Source organism: Hirundo rustica, chromosome Z, assembly GCF_015227805.2.
Source record: "Hirundo rustica isolate bHirRus1 chromosome Z, bHirRus1.pri.v3, whole genome shotgun sequence".
In the NCBI taxonomy this organism is placed as follows: Eukaryota; Metazoa; Chordata; class Aves; order Passeriformes; family Hirundinidae; genus Hirundo; species Hirundo rustica.
Window position 1 is genome coordinate 82,114,904 of NC_053488.1, and position 19,468 is coordinate 82,134,371.

A 19,468-nucleotide genomic window follows, 5' to 3' on the forward strand; every position below is an offset into this window, starting at 1 on the left:
GGGTCTCCCATATTCCTTGCTATCCTCACCCTTTCCCATTCTTACTCTTTCTCCTGTCCTCAGCCTCCACATATACCACTTTTTTTTTAATTTTAATTTTAGGTTGATTGATTCTAGATTTTGTTCTGTGTGCTTGAACTACGTAGTAGGTAGTAGAGTGAAGCATGCCAATGAACTTGGTTGCACTTTCATATTAAACCTGATTTGGTAATACCTTCTCCAGTGATTCCTTGAGCCACCTAAAACATTCATTTGTGACAAACATTTTTAGTCAATTAAAATTTATATTAGAATTCTGCAACCATGAAACATTCTCCTGGTACATGTCCAGGTAGCCCAACTGTCAGTGAAATATGGGAGAGGGATATCAAGAAGTATGATAAACAAATATGCCATGTGCATATGGAAACACTTTCTGTGTTTTATAATAAAATTTGTGCCTCATGGATGTGTTCCCTGCTCTGGCTTTCCACTCTCCTTCACTTTTAGCAGGAACTTCTTGATACCAATAGTTGTTTTTCTATCCAACCTAGAGTATCCATGGTGATGTTTATAAGAAAAAAAATCTAATTATCTTCATAAAAGTGTTCTTCCAAGACCTGGTTTGATACACATTTGTTTGGGTGGTTTTTTTGGTCAATGATTCATGTTGGCTATCAAGCTCAACACCACAATGCAGGCAAGGATGGAAGGAGGAATAAGAAAAGGGACATTTAGAGCTGCAAGAACTACAGAAGTGGTACTGTTTCAGCAGTAGGAGTGCTGGTATATACACAAGTGTACACTGCCTCTCCATCTCACAGAATTAACCCAACAACAGGACTGTGGAGAGCAGTAAACTGAAGAGTGGGTGCTCAGTACACATGCTGCATGGCAAAGACTGAACATTAAGAATGTGGATGAGGTAGAGAGGAAAAGAAAAAGATAATTAGAATCTTACCACAGGGGGGGAAAAAACCAAACCAAAACATCTGTGGACATTCTCCCAGCCTGGTTTTTGAAAGAGAAGGTTAAAGAGTAACTGAGGAAACTGCCCTTGGGATGTTGTTTGTCTTAGTGGCTTATTCATGCCATTTATCCAACTCTTAGTCATGATAGCTTCTTGTTGATCCTGACGTGCACTTTTAAAAAATAGCAAGGTACAAATCCCCTTCACATTGCTCCTGGAGCCTTCTCTCTCCCATGATGCTGAAATCAGTCCTGTGCAGCTGGATGCTGTGCTGTGACTTGCTGCTCATTGTAGGACCGTGGTGGCTTGTTTGGCTGTCGCTTTACCCTCATCTCCCCTGCTGGTGTGCTGCACTCGCCTGGTGAGTGTCACTGTGTGCCTTGCCGGGGGGCGAGTGCAAGATCTCACACAACCTCCGTGGTGAGCAGCATCTGTGAGGACGCCCTGTGAGCTGCACTCCAAGGAAATACCCTTGGAGTCTCTGGGGATCATCAGGAAGTCCTGTCACTTGCGGATGTGCCTGAGAACACTCCATGAGCACCACCGCAGGCACCCAGGAGCTGAAGAAGAGCTCAGCACTGCTCAGTGATGGCAAGTGTCAGGCTGGCTGCCCCAAGGCGAAGTGATGCTCGAGCAACCCGCAGACATCCTGCGGTGAACCAAGCGGCCCAAGGGAAGGCCGTGGACAGTGCCCACCTGGATTTCAGTAGAGCCTTTGGCACTGTCTCCCAGAAGATACCCACAGGACCTTTGTCACAAGTGGAGAGGCTCAGACAGCTGCTCCTGCTTAGCCTGGAAGAGAGAATGCCCAGGAGGGGTCTCACTGCTGTACACCAGTACCTGAGAGAAGAATGCAAAGAAGACAGAGCTGGATCCTTCCCAAGCAGGACTCAGTGACAGGGAAAGAGCCAACGGGCACAGAATGAATTAAATCTCTCCCTCTGAATCCCAGGAAACCCTTTTTCCCTGTGAGGGCGACCAAGCACTGGCACAGGCTGCCCAGAAAGGTTGTGGACTCTTTATCCTTGGAGACATTAAAAATGGTGGCATGTGGCTTCTAGCTGTTCCTGGGTGATCAGGAGGCTTGGACTGGATGACATCCAGAGATCCCCTCCAGCCTCAATCAGACTGTTTTTGTGGAGGTGTCCTAAGCTGCATGGGAACCAAGAAGCGTCTGTGACTATGCTTTCAAATTTCACAGGAGTTTGTCCTGTGAAACTTAACTAGGAATTATTGCAAAGTCAAGCTTGGTAACACCTGAGGGAAGCACCTCCTCAGGCTCAGCTTCCTCTCAGTCCCATTAAATCCTTGCCCTGGGTGGCTGGAAGCAGTGCGGTGGTGAAGATGATCTTTGGTGGGTTGTTTCGCTGTTTTCTGCGCCTAAGGAGGTCCCAAAGCAGCGCCAGAGACACCTCGGTGCTGTCTCTGTCTGGAGCAGGGGTGGCCACTGCGCCAGGGGAATCCACCGGAGGTGCTGCGGGGGTGGGGGCGTGAGGGGGGGACGGGGGTCAGAAGGCGTGGGGATGATGGGGTGTGTGGGGGCTGTGAGACTGTGAGAGAAGGAGGGGGTGCAGGCGTGAGGGTGAGAGGTGGGTAAGAGTAGGGTGGATGTGGGATGTGAGGAGCCTTTGGGCTACGAGGAGGGCAAAGCGTGTGAGGGGTGTGTGGGGTCCGATGACACCTGGGGTGTGAAAGGTTTCAAGGGATGTGAGGGGTCTGAGGGATATCTGGGGTTTGAGGAGAGCGTGGGGTGTGAAAAGGGGCGAGGGTGTTTGGGTGTGGATGTGGAGTGAGGGGAAGCAGATGTGGGCACCTGTGGGGCGTTGAGGGTGTGAGGAGGCACCCCGGGGTGTGAGGGGGCTGTGGGTCTGTATTTGGGGCTGGGGGGAACGGCGGGCGCGGGGGGCCCCGGGGCCGTGCGGGGCCGGGCGCGGGGGTGGGGGCTGCGAGGGGCAGCGGCTGTGCCGAGGCCGAGGGCGGTGCCGGGGGCGGCGCTCGGTGTCCCGTCGTTGCCGAGTGTCCCGGTGTCGCTCGGCGCCGCCGGGAGCGCCAGGAGCGGAGGCTCCGTCCCGTCCGCCGGGAGCAGAGCGCGCAGGGAACGGCGCTGCCGCTTACGGGTAAAGTATTAAAACTAGTTCTCACAGCCTTTATTTAGTGTTCGTGGCGTTTATGTGTCACTGTGTGTGCTGTCGCTTCCCTGGGGAGAAGTTTGCAATCCTTGCTTTTTTTCCCAGCTCCTCGCAAGGGAGCCCTTTAGAGCCGTCAAGGTTGCAAGTTGTGGTGGAAACTTCGGCGTGGTGGTGGAGTAGTTTTGGCAGCTTTGGGAGGGCAATTTTTTTTTTTTTTTTTTTTTTTTTTTTTTTTTTAAATCAAAAGTAACTCCAATGTGGTAAATTTAAACTAGCAAAACAAGTTTTTACTACCCTGACTGAATTAGCCAGGTTTAACGTGTATTATGATTTAGGATCATAAAAACACCTAGATGCTTATGCTCTTTTAGTGTGAAAGCAGTCTTTTTTTCCGAGATGAGAATCAATGACAATTTTACTGGAATGATTCTAGACTCTCTAAACACAACTGTGAGAGCTTGTTTGACTGTGAGGGTGCTGAGGCACGGAGGGCAGGAAATCTGGCTCTCACATTAAACAGGTGAGGAGTACATTGCAAGAACTCTTTCATTCGCATCATGCATTGATGACACTGTTGCCTGTGTTTATTTGTTATAACATCGATGGGCTCTTTCCCCCTCAGGGCTGTGATTAGACTATTAGATTGAAAATCAGGTTTTCATACTATGAGGTGCCTGGTGCTATTTTGTCTCAGAGTACTTTCCAGGACAATATTACTGTTTGAAAACAAAACTAAGCACTTTCTAGACAGAAAGCACAGCACAGTGCAGTGTATTATTTGTACAAGAATAAGAGGAACTTGTAGGTGATTTGGCAGACCAGTCCATGATTCCAGTGTCACACACTGAGTTCTCCAAGTTCCTCATTCCTCAAACTGCTTTAAAGCTTGAAGATGCTTTCAAGTTTACCTTCACATGTGAAAGGTAACTGTGTCGGCCCCGATAACTTAGGAACTCGTGGAATACTTCTGACAGAGCAGTTAATTACATTTAGGAATGTTGTATAATCTCAATCTGTTCAGCCCTGATCTGCACTGAATTATTCAATAAATTACTGTTTTAGGGAATCTGCTTTACCTGTGGTCTTTCACTTTTTTTTAAAAAAACAAACAAACAAAAAAAAACAGCTGTGGGGGTTTTGGAGCAGGTTGTACCCAGTCCAGGTGTGATATGATTAAAGATGAAGTTGTGGCTATCATCCAGCACTTGGGAGTGTGCTCTGCATTGTGTTGTTCCAGCTGTCAATCTGAAACACTTTCTTTTGATTGTACAATATCTGATTCTGAAGAATTTCTGGGTTTCTCTTCCTCATTTCATGAATCTTCTCTTCACTTTTCTCTGCACAGAAACATCTCAGGCTTTTTCCAGGTGAGTTCATACCTGCCAACACCATTTACTCCTAACTCTCAAATTTCAACTATCATCTTAGGTCAGCCTTCCAGCCCCTCACATCAACAGTCCTGCTGAAGCTGGTGGAAACAGTGAATTTAAACAACAGGAGGGGTTAGATGAGATGTCGGAAAAGCAGCCACGCCTTTAGCCCTGACCTGCTGCACGACTTCAGGTAGCATTATTGTCTTTCCATGCCTGTTTAATATTCAATGTTCTTTTGGCCATTAAAGGTTTTTCTACACATGAAAAAGGCTTACGTAATAGGAGCTATGTGCCGTCACTTAAATAAAGCGAGCAGTTAAGTATCAGAAGAACTTTGGATAAATAGGAAAGAAATGTAAAATCACCAATAACTTACAGGTAGGTCAAAACCAGGGGAGAACACAATCAAAATTCCAGCATGTGTGTTATCTACCAGATATTTCTCTGCCGTTTCCTTCTGGAAACCTAAATGCACAAATTGATTGGATACTTTTATAAAAGGCTTTACAATAGTCTTGAATACATTACTTGTCAAAAGTGCACATAAAAATCATAATAATGATTTGGACTTCAACGAAAGCTAAGATAGACAGTACTGAGTCCTGTACTTTCAGTATAATGGAGTGAATCCTTGAAGTAATTTCAATGCAATTACCTTTTAAAAATGTTCTATCAAGACACAGAGGTGAAAAAAAACCAAGCCACCAGTCAACATCAGATTTCCTCCCCAGATTTCCAGAGAGGAAATCTGACTCTCATTTTTTCTGCTTCTTGGACTTCTGGAACAAAGTATACTGAGATCATCCTTCGATTTTGGTATTCACAGTAAAACAGAATTAAATTACTGCTTTTCAGTACCAGAACATTACTAGTGCTTTCAGTGATTAATAAAAATGATTAATTAATTTCCTTTACAGTTAAACTAGTTAAACATTTTTATTTCTCTAGAAATATATTTTAAATAAGTGAATGTAATCATTTAATGCGTATCTTGTCTTGTATTGAAATGACATTGCTCTGCCAATTATTAGACTGATTTTTTTTTTTTTTTTTTTAATCTGAAGTTTTTCCCTACGAACAGGTAAGCAAGCACATACAAGACATGGAAGTTTTAGTTGCATGTCTGCAGGAACGCATTCATGTAAGACCTTTTGTTAGTTATGCCATTAAGCTCTTAATTTTTTGTGTGAAACTTCTTGATTCCCTTTGATGCTGTCAAATGTTTCTTTTGTTGTAGAGCTGATACTGTCTGCTCAGGCAGAGGACTGTGTAAAGGACAGTCAAAAAGGAAGAAGGTGACAGTCATGCTTTAATCTTATAAAAACGTTATACTGAAGTATTTTTGAGGGTGGTTTTTTTTTAAGTTTTTAATACATTTGTTGTTAGTCTAAAGGGTGGGAAAACCTTTTTTCTTTTCTTCCCTTCATAGTTTTTTTCACAAAATACGAGGGTGATAACAGGAGCAATTAGCGCAGTTAAATCCACTCTTTTACTTTTTCTATTTCCTTCTCTTTCTCTGGGGGAACTGTGTGGTTTCTCAGGCAGCCAGGTGTGGCTCTGAGCCCTAGGAGGGTGCAGGTGGGCAGAGCAGGACGATGGAGGCGGTGGACGTGCCTCCCGAGGGCTACTCCCTGATCAAAGCCGTGTACCAGCGGCGCCTGCGCCTCACCCGGCTGTTGATCGACGGCGGGGCCTACGTCAACGAGAGCAACAACAGGGGTGAGACCCCGCTCATGATCGCCTGCATAACCAAACACGTGGACTTACAGAGTGCCAGCAAGGCCAAGATGGTGAAATACCTGCTGGACAACAAGGCTGACCCCAACATACAGGACAAGTCTGGGAAGACTGCCTTGATGCACGCTTGCTTGGAAAAAGCAGGCCCTGAAGTGGTGTCTCTGCTGCTGATGAGTGGGGCTGACCCCAGCCTGCCAGACCACTCCAACTGCTCTGCACTGGTGTATGCAATCAATGCTGCAGACAGAGACACCCTGGAGGTTCTGCTTAAGGCCTGCAAGGCACGAGGGAAAGAAGTGATCATCATCACCACAGACAAGTCTGCGTCAGGGAGGCAGAAAACAAAGCAATACCTGAATGTGCCTCCTCCAGACCTCGAGGAATGCACTTCCCCAGGTGATTGCACCTCCCCGTCAGAAACAGAATCAAACGAGGGTCCAGAAGACCCATTCAGCTTTAAGGAGCTGTATGGTGGACAACAGGTGGACAACGCATCTGAAAGAGTGCCGCTAATTACCAAATCCAGCTCAGCACCAGCACGGTTCAAGCTGACACAGGTGCTGCAGTGTGATCCATGGCTAAAGTGCTGCCCAGCAGTGTTTCAGCAGAGGAAAATTGCTTCTTCACAAGAACTTCAGGATATCAGACCCATAGAAGAGCCTTCCTGTAAAGTCAGTGGTCTTGACTTAAACAAGAGTGTCGTCACCAGTCACAAAAGTAGAGACAGGAAAGACACTGCTCAGTTACTGAAGACCTCTGATCAAACCATGTCAAGGAAAGCATTACGTGATGCAATAAACTACCAGACTCCTTTTGTTGAAGAGAAGCATAACCCCAGTGAGATTCCCATGGGCATGGATGCCAGTTTGGGACAAATCTGTTTACTTTCAAACCTTGGCAGCATTATCAAGAAAGGAAGTGAAGAACCAAATTACAACATCTCCAGCTCTCAGTTAACTAACAGTCTAATTCCAGCTGCTGATACAAAAGGCAGTAGGTCACCAAAAGGAAATAAAGAGACTCTTTCTACATACCAGACTTTGTTACCAGGTCCAAGAAGAGGTCTGGAGAGGATGTCTCCTGTTTCTCCAAGAGGCAGAAATCAGGCTCCTCTAGAGGAAGAGGGTTCAAGAGCCTTAGTGTTAGATCAGACAAGGCCAGGTTTTCTGCCACCACTGAATGTGAACCCTGGCCCCTCAGTTCCAGAGCTCACTGTCATAAACACAGTTTCTGGAATGATTTCTTATGGACAAACTCACTTAGTACCACCAGGATCTGCTTTCCCTAAGGGGACCAAAGATACAAATCTGCTGCGGAGGAGACCGTATGAGCAGATTACAGTCTGAGCAGATTCAGCAATTGCTGAATCTTTAACAGGAGAGCAAAGGGGATCTTTATCATATGTAAATATTCACTGCAGTCCTTGACTGTAATGGTATGTATCACAAAATAGAGTAGGTCTGTGATGTAAAGTAATGTCTGCCTCAGGATGAGTGGAATAGTTCAGAAACTAAATGAAAAGACATTCTTACCTAGTGAGGCTGTCTTCTGCAAACTAAGGAGTGTTTATTTTGCAGGTTTTGTAAAGTTTTCAACTTGCCTGTGACAGACTGAACCCACAACGGTCCTTAAGCATTGTAGTTCTCATTGTAGGTTGTAATTACTACCCCTCCTAGATTTCCCCCCACACACACCCTTTCTGCGCCCAGAGAGGTGGTGCACATGGAATTTGGGAACCTGAAGCACTTGACTGTGATGCTGGACACCAGACTGCCTCTGTCCAGGTTGTATATATGCAGAAATCCCAGAGACATCAGCCTGCAGTGGGGTGGGTGGCAGCAGGTGCACACCGGCAGTGTTTCCTGGCCTCAGCAGCTTCACTGCAAGTGAGCGGGCACTTCAGAGTCGGTAACACTCGTGTTGCAGAGCTGTGCTGCCCACGGAATTCCAGCTAAGGGCTGGAAGCATGCTTCAGACGCCTGGCTGGCACGGGGAGCCAGCGGTGCACAGCACGGGAGCTCTCCAGCCCAGCACCGGGCAGCGCCGTCGGGAGCCCAGCAGGGCGAGGGACGAGCCCCGGGTGTGCCACAAGCCAGCCCTGCTCACGCTGTCCCCAGGCACTGCACACCTCGGGCTGCTCCAGTACAGCCTCGGGAATCTGCTCCCTTCAGAAAAGCAAGGGTGTGGGAGGCAGAGCCTCCACCCAAAACAGGCTGTCTTACTTTCTGTGTTCTGGAGTCCCATAAAAAGAGAGCTCCATGTCAGGCTGGAGCAATTTGCCCCCAGTCAGAGCCCTTTTCACCAGGGTACAAACTCTGGGACACACCCAGAGTGTCTTCATGAGCAGGGGCACTTCACACACACACACACATTTAGGAGCAGGGGAGAGCTCTGTCCTCCTGCTCAGACCTACCTAAAAAAAGATAACCCAGCAACCTAAGGGAAGTTGAGGCACTGGCACAGTTTTCCCAGAGAAGCTGTGGTTGCCCCTTTCCTAGGAGTGTTCCAGGCCAGGTTGATGGGGCGCGGAGCCACCTGGTCTAGTGGAAGCTGTCCCTGCCCCTGGCAGGGGGCTTGGAATGAGATGGGCTTTTAGTTCAGATGGTTTCCAACCCAAACCATTCTATGATTCTGTGAGTCTAGTTACGAAACTCACCTGGGAGATGGAAACCCACATTTTGCTTAATTTGAAATAGAGAACTGAATTTCTTACAAGTGGAAAGCAGTACTCTGCAGCCTCCAAGCTACTGTGTATTTTTAAGTTATCTCTATCTAAAAAGCTTTCTTACTTTTCCTTTACTGTCTTGTGATTCCAAGTATCTCCCTAGTCTTTCTGTGCTCCCATAGATGCTGGATTTCTGCTACTGCATTTAGCGTTTAGATTGCATCTTCTAAATTTTGAGAAAAAGTGAATGTGTTCTGTTCTGTTGTAATTTACAGAAACTAGTTGTATTGAAATTGTGTCTGTGTCATGTGAATTTCAGTATGCTGAAATTAGGTATGCTTTTCCTGAAAATACTCTGTGGGTATTACCTGTCTTGCTGTAGCTGCAAAATTCATTAAATCTGACATTGCCTAACGAAAGCCTGTAATGTTATTTAGCTTTGCACTTAGTAGGAGACAATTTAATGGGGATCTTAAGCATAAAACAGCGCTAAGGGGATCTTAAATGAATTTAAAGAGGATTGGAGACATACAACAATTTGAAGGGGATCACAAACATACAAATATTTAATGGGGATCATCACCATAAAACAATTCAATGGGGATTCTAAACATTAAACCATTTAAAGGGGATTATAAACATATACTCTCTGTTAATAACTTTTTGGGAGTATTTGTTTCCATTCAGGTTCTACCTTTTCCTTCAGATTTTCCTGGATCAGCTCCTCTGTACACCAGGTACAAAAAAAGGATTATGTGGATGTATTTTTATGATATAGAAATTACGTGGAATAACATGTCAGTATTAACTGAGTGCAAATTAGGCCCTACACAGAATACACCTTCCAAATGTTTTCATGATAATATAAAAGGAAATGGCAAGTCCTCATCTGTTCATCTCACAGTGAAGTTAAAATTTTGAATGGGAAAACAGATCTTTAAAAAAACACAAATTCTTTTTTAGACTAAACTGAGTATCACCAGGTGGTCTAACTGCTATCTTTGCTGAGGATATAATGCCCAATTTATGCTGTTTTGATTTTAAAATTAATTATGTATATGGTACTATGGCTCCCTTAAATGAAAAGATAATTTTTCTACAGAACGCTCAGAAAATGGAGGGAAGTGGCAAGTGTCTTGAAAAGAAGTTTTTTTGGTAGCGTTACCAGTATTTTGTGATTGTGATGCAAAGTAGTGTGAAGTGTTAATATTATTGTTTGTGTTACTGTTACAAATGACCTTCAAAGTAAAAAGCTTTGTTCTCTTGCTGTTGTTGTGCTGAATAAATAAAAATTATTCTTCCCCCCTCAGAGGGAACATGGAAATAAGCACATGGTTTTTTATTCACTACTCAGGAAATGATGAGTCATTGCAAAAGGTACTCACTCAGAAGTGTTTCTCAGGGTGCCTCTGTACAAGAAAATGGGAACGGTTACTTTGATTTAATCCAATACAGCTAAATTTGTCCAAAGTATGGTGTGAGAGAGGCTCTTTCCACCTGCCAGAAGCTTCCTGTGGTTCCACTTGTGGAGCAGAGATGCACTTGTGTTATCTTTGAAGCCTTAATTTCCCAGCCACCCTGATGTTCTTTTCAGCAAAGCACGGTCAGCCTGACCCAAGTTCCTGATGTTAAATCCTGGGTTACAAACAAGCCCTTCCAGGTGTCCTTGGTGGCTGCCGGCACAGGAAGCTGCCCCTGGCTGGTGGCCAGGGCTGTGGTCCCACAGCTCCCAGTGGATGTGCTCAGAGGGATCCCAGTCCCTGAGCACTGCGGTGACACAGTGACACTGGGCTGAGCTTACATGAGCCACACACACCCACGGCAGAAAGGATTTTAAACCTACCTGGTTAGTTTGGAAAGGTGAAGAACAACTTGATTCCCGCCCCACCCCCCCCCACCCCCCGTCTTCGTTTTTTCTGCAAAGTGCTGTGAAACTATACAATGAAAGTAACTTCAAAACAAATAGTGGCAGCTTCACAAAAAGCAGTGATTATATGTAAGAACTCCCGTTATTTTGGTTTAAGAGATTTAAGAACAGCAAGTCACTACACAAAAATGTCGTAAACTAGAAGTTTTCAAGGTTGTGTTTAAGGTGCAATGTTCAAAATATCTCTCCCTGCACATTTAATTTGGTTTTGCTTTTAAGGAGTAATTGTTTTGTTTCGATCTTTGTCTTTTACAATTACACGGCAAAGAATATTGCCATAATTTGATGCAGCTATACAAGAAAAACAGTAAACTAAGTAGGCACTACATTTCCTTTTTTTCCCCATCAATGCCATGTAAGACCTTTATCTCTCTGCATGTGATATACAGCAGAAATAATTACTTTTCCAACTAAAGCAAGGGATTTATAAATAAAGATTCTTAGATTTTCACCGTAAAGTATTACTGGCACTGCACTAACTTCAAAGAGATAGGTTTCATAACAAAACACCTTAAGAAAGCTGGGGCGGGGGAGGCTGTCAGAGTTAAAGGGATAAAATTCCAATTGTTACCATTAAATATTCCAGTAAAAGACCCAGCTGTTAAACTTCTTGGAAAGAAAATAGGTCTTTTACTCCTGTACACAAGTTGACCTTTTTTGTAAAAAGCACCCCAACATATACATATATATATGTATACATGTATGCATGTATGTATGTATTTATAAATATGCAAAATTCCTGTTTCTCGGCAGCACCTGTTACCTGAGCCAGGCATTTCCTGCACTGATGACGCAGGCAGCTGCAGATCTCATTAATCCAGGTGTTTTGTCCCAAAATGCATGTCCATCTATTTAAAAATAATGCTGAGATCTTATGCTGAACATCAGAGATGTTTTCTAGAGATGTACACAGGGCTATGTATTCCCAAGTTCTTGTAACCCAGACAAAGGGGCACACTGAGGGACTGCAGTAAATTCCTGTTTTTTTTCCCTGAAAACATCAGCAATTTTGAACACTTTCATGTGTGTTTCAGACAGAGTTACAGCCTGCTTTCTCTCAAAAATGTCAATTTTTAAATATAAACCTGACCTGTACATTTATTTTAAAAGCGCATTAATGGGAGCACCTTTTAAAAACACACTAGTTCTGCTTGGACAGATCCCCACTGAGATTATGAACCTGTGACTGTTTTCCTCTACAACAAGGGGAAAGAACACAACCAAGCAGTGGAACCAACAATGACAGAGGGGATCCCTGGAAACCCTGGAAAATTCAAGGCAATCAAGTCAAGGGAATTAGGTCAAAAAACCTGTAAAAGTAGTATTTCAAGGGAATTCAATGAAATAAAGCTGAAGCATTGGGATATTAAAAATTACCATGCAACTACCCCAAAAATATCTAAGTTCAAACTTCAGAAGACAACAGAGTACATTACTTTTAATTTTACTAGAAGCAAACAGATATTCCTGGAAAAACAAAAACAAAACCAAAACAAAAACAACAAAAAACAACAACATCAACAAAAACAAAACAAAACAAAAAACACACCACCAAAACCCACCAAACTGAAAAGCAGGTGTCTGGGAGCATCAAAATACAACAGCAAATTGAAAACACAATTAGCTTTCAATTAAAATGTCAAGAAATTAAGTATTTTGGTTAGAAAAACATCTCTAATTAATATAAGGTTATGGATCAAGAAATTTCTGTAAACAATTGTCCAAACAACTTCCTCTTACTAGAATGCTTCTTACTATAGTAGTACCTGTACCCTTATTAAAAGAAATAGTCTGAAAATATAAAGATATTTTAATCAAAAAATTTCAGAGGAACACTAAAGTCTATGGAAAAGTCCCTGTCTTTCTTGGATATAATGTAGGATACAATTCATGTACTCTAATAGGCTCTCCCTAATCTTTTTTGAACAAACCAATCCAAATATTTTTAATTCCCAACACTCAAATTTCTATATTTATTCCTTAGAGAAAATGATGGGGCCATTTAATCACCATATTATTAAATGAGTTTTAAAGACTATCAACATAATTTCAGCTTCAATTTGAAGGCATGAATTGAAAAAAAATACTTTGTGTGTTGATTTTTATTTCAGTCAGAGCCGGTTAAGAAATGCATAACACTTTGAATGAACACTGAAGATGGAGAAGAGAAGAACGTCAGAAGAAGAACCATGTTTGGAAAATGTGTCTTTGGGGGCATTTCCTTGATTCTAGAGCACATTTAAACAACAGAAACCTTGGAAAATATCTAGTGCTTTGCTGCCACTATGATGCTTCCCTGTCATGGCAGGACACAATGACAACTCTCTTCTCTACCATGTTATCTAGTTACAATATCCTTCAAATTCACAGAGAAATACAAGGCTTGAAACTATATTAAATGACAAATGTTTTTATAGTACAAGCAACAGATCCTCGAAAGAAGTTAAATGAAAAAACACTAAAATAAGAGACAGCTATAACTGGAACAACAGAGACCTGCTGTTTGCACCAGAATAAATACCTGACTTCATCTGCCCTTTACTGTCTCACTGCCAGCCCCACAGCAACACGATTTATTTTAGGAGAGCATTTGAATAAACAAAGAGAAACAAAATCAAATTAATCTATTTATGTGCACGTCAGGCTAGACAAACAACTTCACAGCGGACTAGAAAAGATTCATAAGTAAAAGTTACATACAGAAATTTATATATATAGGATAATCCATACATAGTAATCAAGTTCACCACATAGCCATTTCCTGGTAATCCAGACGATGTCTTCTTTTAATTTTATCTGATTATCCCTGTTTACTGAGATCCACAGATATTGCCCAGATATACTTCTTCCTTAAAAATATCTCTGGCAGTTGCTGAGTTTTTTTACTTAATAGTTTAATGAGTTTTAACAAATCCCAGTACTTCACGTGGGAACTGGTCAGTGGGCAGATTTCTAAACAACAAAAAAATAAGTCCCTGTGGTCCCAAGGAGGTCTACCACTGAGAGATGAAATCCTGCAAATCAATGAATGCAACTGCCTTCAACAAACCACAACTGAAAAGTCATTTCTCCAAACTCACTATAGAAATCACACTGCCTAGCCCGACCCTTTGGTGGTCACTGACACTCACTCCACTTGGCGCTGCAAATTAAATCAAGTACTCTGTTTAGGTATCCCAAGTATAATCAGGTAGTTTTCTTCCTTATGTGGAAAAATACTTCCTCATTTTAGCCAAGCATACCTTAATGGATGACCAAAATGAAGAAAGCCCTACCCCTTGATAAAAGAAAACAATTATTAGATAAATCTCTCAAAAGAGATGTAGGTAACAAAAGGGAGTCTTGAACTTTAATGTGAAATCATCATAACTCAAGATTTAGGATTAAGAAATGTAACAACTTTTCTATCACAGCTGTTCCAATGCCATTAATACCTCCTCTGAGCTGCAAAGATCTAGTTGAACTAAAAAAATTTTAAGATAAGAAACAATAAACAAAGTATGCAACCTTAAAAAATCTAAACATGAACACTCCGTCTCTTTCATCAGTTTAGCACAGAGCTGTGCAAAAAAGCAAAAGACTCTAAAACCACCTAAATCTCAAAAAAAAGCCCCGACACAGAACCAGCAGCCATTCTCCCCTCCTGGAGCGTGTGGCACCACGGATCCCACGCAGCGAGCAGGGAACAATGAGGAAGGCACTACATTTCTATTTGAGAGGCCTTTCTATAAAGTGCCGAACAAAAGCTCCTCCAACGACCACAGAACTGCTCAACGCAGTCCTTGTGGCAAGGAAAATGAATTTCTTTGAACCAAAAATCCTCACATTGAAAGAAGTTTACAATATAAAGCATTATAAGGTCAGGCATTGCCTGCTTTGCATTTATGATTCTATTCCAATGGCCTTTTTGAATTCAGAATTTTGTGGCTCAAAAATGTCATAATAAACCCTACTATTATCAAAGTTTTCTCGGATGAGAAGCAAGTCTTCTATAGAATACATGTCCTCCTTTCCTGTCCAAATAGTGAGGCTGTATCTATGTCCAGAAAAAGGGAGAAAACAAATAAAACAAAGACAAAAAGAGTATGTTGAGATAAAGCAAGTAAACCAGAAAGACATTGCACTAACAGGCTCCTAAAAATACTCAGGATTACAGCATCTTAATTTTAGAAACGTAATTAAATACAAACAACTGCACCCCCAGACCAATTTATCTGTGAAACCTCAGAAGGAGTTAAATAAAAAGCTCAGGTACATATCCAGTGAAGAGATTTACCAGACTGAGCATTTAAGGTTTGATAAAGTAATCAATAATCACAAGCTGAGCCTCAAAGCAGGAAATATAATGCAATCCCAAATGTGGGTGATTGTTGTGCTCTGTGCTTTGTCACGTCAGTGATGTGTAGAGATGCCACCTAACCCAATTCTCATTAATTGCACAGAACCTCTCAAAAAACACTGAAATCCCCCAAAGCATTACTCAGTTAAAGCATTATTTCCATATGCTCCACATGACATATATTTAGTTTTTCCCCCTTGTTTAATAAAACTGTATTAATTTTAAAAATGGGTAAATCAGAATTCAGTTGTATGTGAGTAAAACTGGCTCAGGAATTTCTGTCTTCATTCCACTGAAAACCCCCCCTGAGTTTTATGCTGAGGTAAAAGAGAAAATCCTAATATAGTGAGAATAACATTTTTATCTAATGATACTTGAGATTGGCACAATTCGTAAGACATATTCTTAGTGCAATATTTTAAAATTAATTTCCCAGTTTAAACAGCTTAATTCTAATTTCTGTCTTGAGTCTTCACTGTAAAAAAAAGAGCATCACCACTTTATTTGTCCACCCTGTTTCTAAATAATTAGAAATTTCTCAGAGACTCTCTCACATTTTCTGTCTTGGGCTTTGACCTTGACTGGAACAATTTTATTAAACTCTGGATAGGCAGAGCAGGTGAAAAAGATGAGTAAATGGCAATATGTGGGAAGCTGGTTTTATTCTCATTCTATTAAATGTGAGTAAGTTTTATAATGAAATGTTTAGGGGTTTGTAAGAACAATTTTTAAAGGAAATTGTAAGTTGGTGTATGAAAACCCTGAATACATTTCAAGGGCCTCAGCAAAATTAATTAGCTTGGAGAGCAACACCTGACTTCCAATCTAAAAATCATGTTCGACATTTTTCAGGAGACATTGCTACAAAAAATATAAATAGCGAGCCCAATACAAAGTCTTTGGATCGGATGAATTCCCCATTGCAACATCAAACTATTTAGTCTATTTAACTGTATTCATCTCAGGAAATGCTCACAGCAGAATTGGATTACACACCCATGCACCATTTAAAAGTCTTTATAGTAGGTAACGAAAAAGAAGATTCTGGAATTTAACTGCTTTAAAGAAATTATTAGTGACCACTTCTGTCTGAGGAATCAAATGCTTTGAGACCTGAGGGAAGTAAAGGACTGAGAGAAGAAGTATTTCCAGTGCCACTGGGATGAACACGGGCACATGCTGTTTGACACAAACAGTTTGACACACGTGAGGGCCAAGGGCCTGGCACTGCCCCGTGGCACTGCTGGCTCAGCCCCTGCAGCTGTGGGATGCTGGATGGAGTAGCACTCACCTGTGGGACTGCTGGAGCAGCCACCGGAGCTGCGGGATGGAGCTGGGCACCAGCGCGGCCCTGACCGCGAAGGTCACGGGCTGGGACAGGGGGTGGCACAGCCGGGACATCTCCTGCACCATGGGCCACTCGTAGCCTGGGGACAGACACAGCACTCAGACCTCCCACAGCCCCGAAGAGCCCCAGACACAGCAAGGGGGCCCTGCTGTCCCTTCTGAGACACAAAACCAGCACGTCCAGCTCTCCTGAAAACCGCGTAATTCCACAATGGAACTGCTGCGTGGCTCTGAACAACGGATGTCCCAGAGGAAAAATGCTATAAATGCAATATAAATGTGGAAAATGAACTTACTATGAAAACTTTTATTTCCCATACTTTACATTTGTATTCATTTACTTTACATACAGCTACAGAGTGTGGCTTTTATAATGCATCTTGGGCCTTTCTCTAAAAACCTCTGCTGCCACTGACTTCATAATTTAACACTGTCAGGGACCCTTTAAAAATAAAAACATGAAGAAAAATATAAGACAGAAAGTTAAATTAATCCACTAGGAATTAAGTTATATAAAAATCAAACACACACATTCTGTGCCTAAAATTGCTAAAATCAAGCAATCTAAAATACTGACAGTTCCTTTGCTGAGATTTTTACAAGGACTGGAGCTATGTCAAATTATATTTAACTGTTCTTTTGTTTCTACAGGCTATGAAAATCCTATAACAACAGTTATTAACTTTTTTTCCAGAATTTGGAATGTAATGACTAGAAAGAGTAATAAAGCATTAAATATTAAAAAAAAAAAAATTTGTTGGGCAAGCAGCAATTTCTAGGTGAAACCACTCAAATGAGCTGGTTTTCTTAAGTTTTAGAGTAGAACCTTACTTAGTATTCCCACAACCTGAAATAGAGAATGGAGATAAAATTAAGCTTGTTTTCACAGGTTACCCAATATTTCTAATGCATTTTCCTGATATTTTTCCTGTGCTGAAAATATTTAGAAGAAAGCACCGAACAGTTTAATACAATTGCAGTATATCATATAATAAAATACTAAATCTTGCTAATGAATAAGTAGCAATGAGAATGGCATATAATCCTGCCATGGTGGCCCAGTCAATGTTGGAAGGGACTCTGCTTCTCCTAATGAGAATTGCAAGAGAAAGCCTGTGAAAAAGACGCTATCATAATGAAAATTGGAAAGTTTACTGCAAAAATTCAAGTATCCAAAAGAAATGAAATGTTAGGGATAAGGCTGACAGTTTGAGTTCAGTGATCAAAAAAAGCAGAGATAAAGTTTCACGTTTTCAGCTGAACTGTTTTATCTCAGGACACACGCCAGGATTCCGATCACCAAACCAATGCACCCAGGATTCAGGAAGAGCCCTCCCTGAAACTGAGGCTAAGGAGTTTGTCCCTCAGAAGTGCTCAGCAGGTGAGAAGGAGCTGAACTACAAACCAGCTTATTTTAAGAACAAAAGGATAGGATTTTCACCCAGCTGTGCCACTGCAGCACTGGACTGATTGCTGTACAGCACTCTGTCAAACACCTCAACACAGGACAGGGTTCCACAATCACTGCAATTCCCAGCCTGCCAACTGGACACACACTGGAAGCAAACGAGCCCTGCCCTTACCTTGCCCTTGATGGCAGCCTGTGGTCCAGCCCAGGGACAGGGTGGCATCGGGGCAGGATGAGGTGACAGTGCCCAGGAAGGCGTGGGCGTCCAGCGGCGCACAGCTCCCACAGGGCCCGGGCAGGACGTCCCCGTTCAGCCACACGGGTCTGTCCAGGGGCTGTCCCACCTGCCCCAGCAGCTCCAGTGAGGGTCCCACGGCGGCCAGGCTGTGCCAGGACACAGGGCAGGGTCACGGGATGGGAGTGTCACCGCCGTGTCACTGTACCCTCCCTGCCAGGTGAGTACCCGCTGCCATCCGCTGACTTCCCCTGCGGGAGTAAAACCCCCAGACCCCCACCCTCTGCTCCCAGCACTTCCTGGCCTCACCTCATGACCCCAGCCTTGTCACCTCTTCATCTCAGGCCTGAGAAGGGTTTTAACAAAGGAAGCCACTGTAGTCTCTAACACTTGTGTTTCATCAGACCTGAAAGCCACAAATGCTGTAAATTCAGTCCAGAGAGTGAACATCATCTTTCCCCACCTTAACCATGCCCAAAGTGGCAAAGATTTTATCACTATGTCAGATCCAGACTCAAAATTACCTTCATATCCATGCAAGGTGATGCACCTGTACTAGGAGAATAAAAAGCACAACATGGACCAGTTTCAGACAACTAAAAGAGAGAAAAGGCACCCACTTGAACTTTTAATGCCTGGTTGTGGTTTTTCCTGTTTTTCCCACTGTTCCAAAGTGTGGAAGCACACAGAAGCCTACCTGTCCAATGATCAGCTAATCATTATATTGTTAAATATGAGCTGGCATCACTTGAGGAACCAGCGCAGACACCCCGTGAGCATTTAACAAAATCTATGCTCACATATTCCTGCTCTCCTGTCAAGCCAAAAAACAAAGCACAAACAGCTTTTTTCTAACTCTGGGCTATCAAAACTTTCAAAGTACTGTGGAAGGAAAGGAGATGGGGAACAACGGGGAAAAGAAATGAACACCATTTCTGTCACAGCACATTAATTAATGCACTATGTAACATCAAGGAATTTAAAATCACTATGGTCAGAGTTTTGGAATTACGTTAGTTCTGAAGTCAACAACTAGTCCCATGAGCTGCTTGGCTTGTTTCCTCTGTAAAGTCACTTGGTGTATTTTGTCTTTTGTGCTTTTGGGAAAACTGCACAGAGGCAAGAATTCCACTCACTCACTCACTTGAGATGAGTTAAAGTTCTCTACCAAAAAAGTCAGTGATGGTTTGCTTTAACATGTGGGATTCAGCTTTTCTCACACTGTCTGGGGGTAGAACAGCTTATATTTTCACATATGCAAGGGATTGTCAGAACCAGTGGAATGCCTTCCCTTGTACTGCAAAGTATAAAGTAACGTAGTGAGAAAAAAGGCCAAAGCCAAGCAACAAGACAGAAAAA

General features: G+C 42.6%; 2 protein-coding genes across 3 annotated transcripts in view; one reads left to right on the forward strand and one right to left on the reverse strand.

Annotated features, from left to right (window-relative positions):
- The window catches only part of FAM151B (family with sequence similarity 151 member B), a 28,698-nt gene that overhangs the window by 6,499 nt on the left and 2,731 nt on the right, over positions 1-19,468 (reverse strand). Inside the window, exons 4-6 of one of the 2 annotated variants that reach the window (XM_040089831.2) lie at positions 18,050-18,258; positions 16,411-16,546; positions 12,290-14,816 (exon numbers count right to left, since the gene is read on the reverse strand). In XM_040089831.2, the coding sequence (XP_039945765.1) occupies positions 14,663-14,816; positions 16,411-16,546; positions 18,050-18,258 (499 nt within the window). In that variant the 3' untranslated portion in view covers positions 12,290-14,662. Of the gene's footprint in view, positions 1-12,289; positions 14,817-16,410; positions 16,547-18,049; positions 18,259-19,468 lie in introns of those variants that run through there. The other variant, XM_040089832.2, reaches the window with a different exon arrangement.
- On the forward strand, positions 2,937-10,212 carry ANKRD34B (ankyrin repeat domain 34B). The gene is made up of 4 exons (XM_040089829.1): positions 2,937-3,066; positions 4,507-4,641; positions 5,689-5,746; positions 5,993-10,212. The coding sequence occupies exon 4, from the start codon at positions 6,047-6,049 to the stop codon at positions 7,532-7,534; it is 1,488 nt and encodes a 495-aa protein (XP_039945763.1). The 5' UTR covers positions 2,937-3,066; positions 4,507-4,641; positions 5,689-5,746; positions 5,993-6,046; the 3' UTR covers positions 7,535-10,212.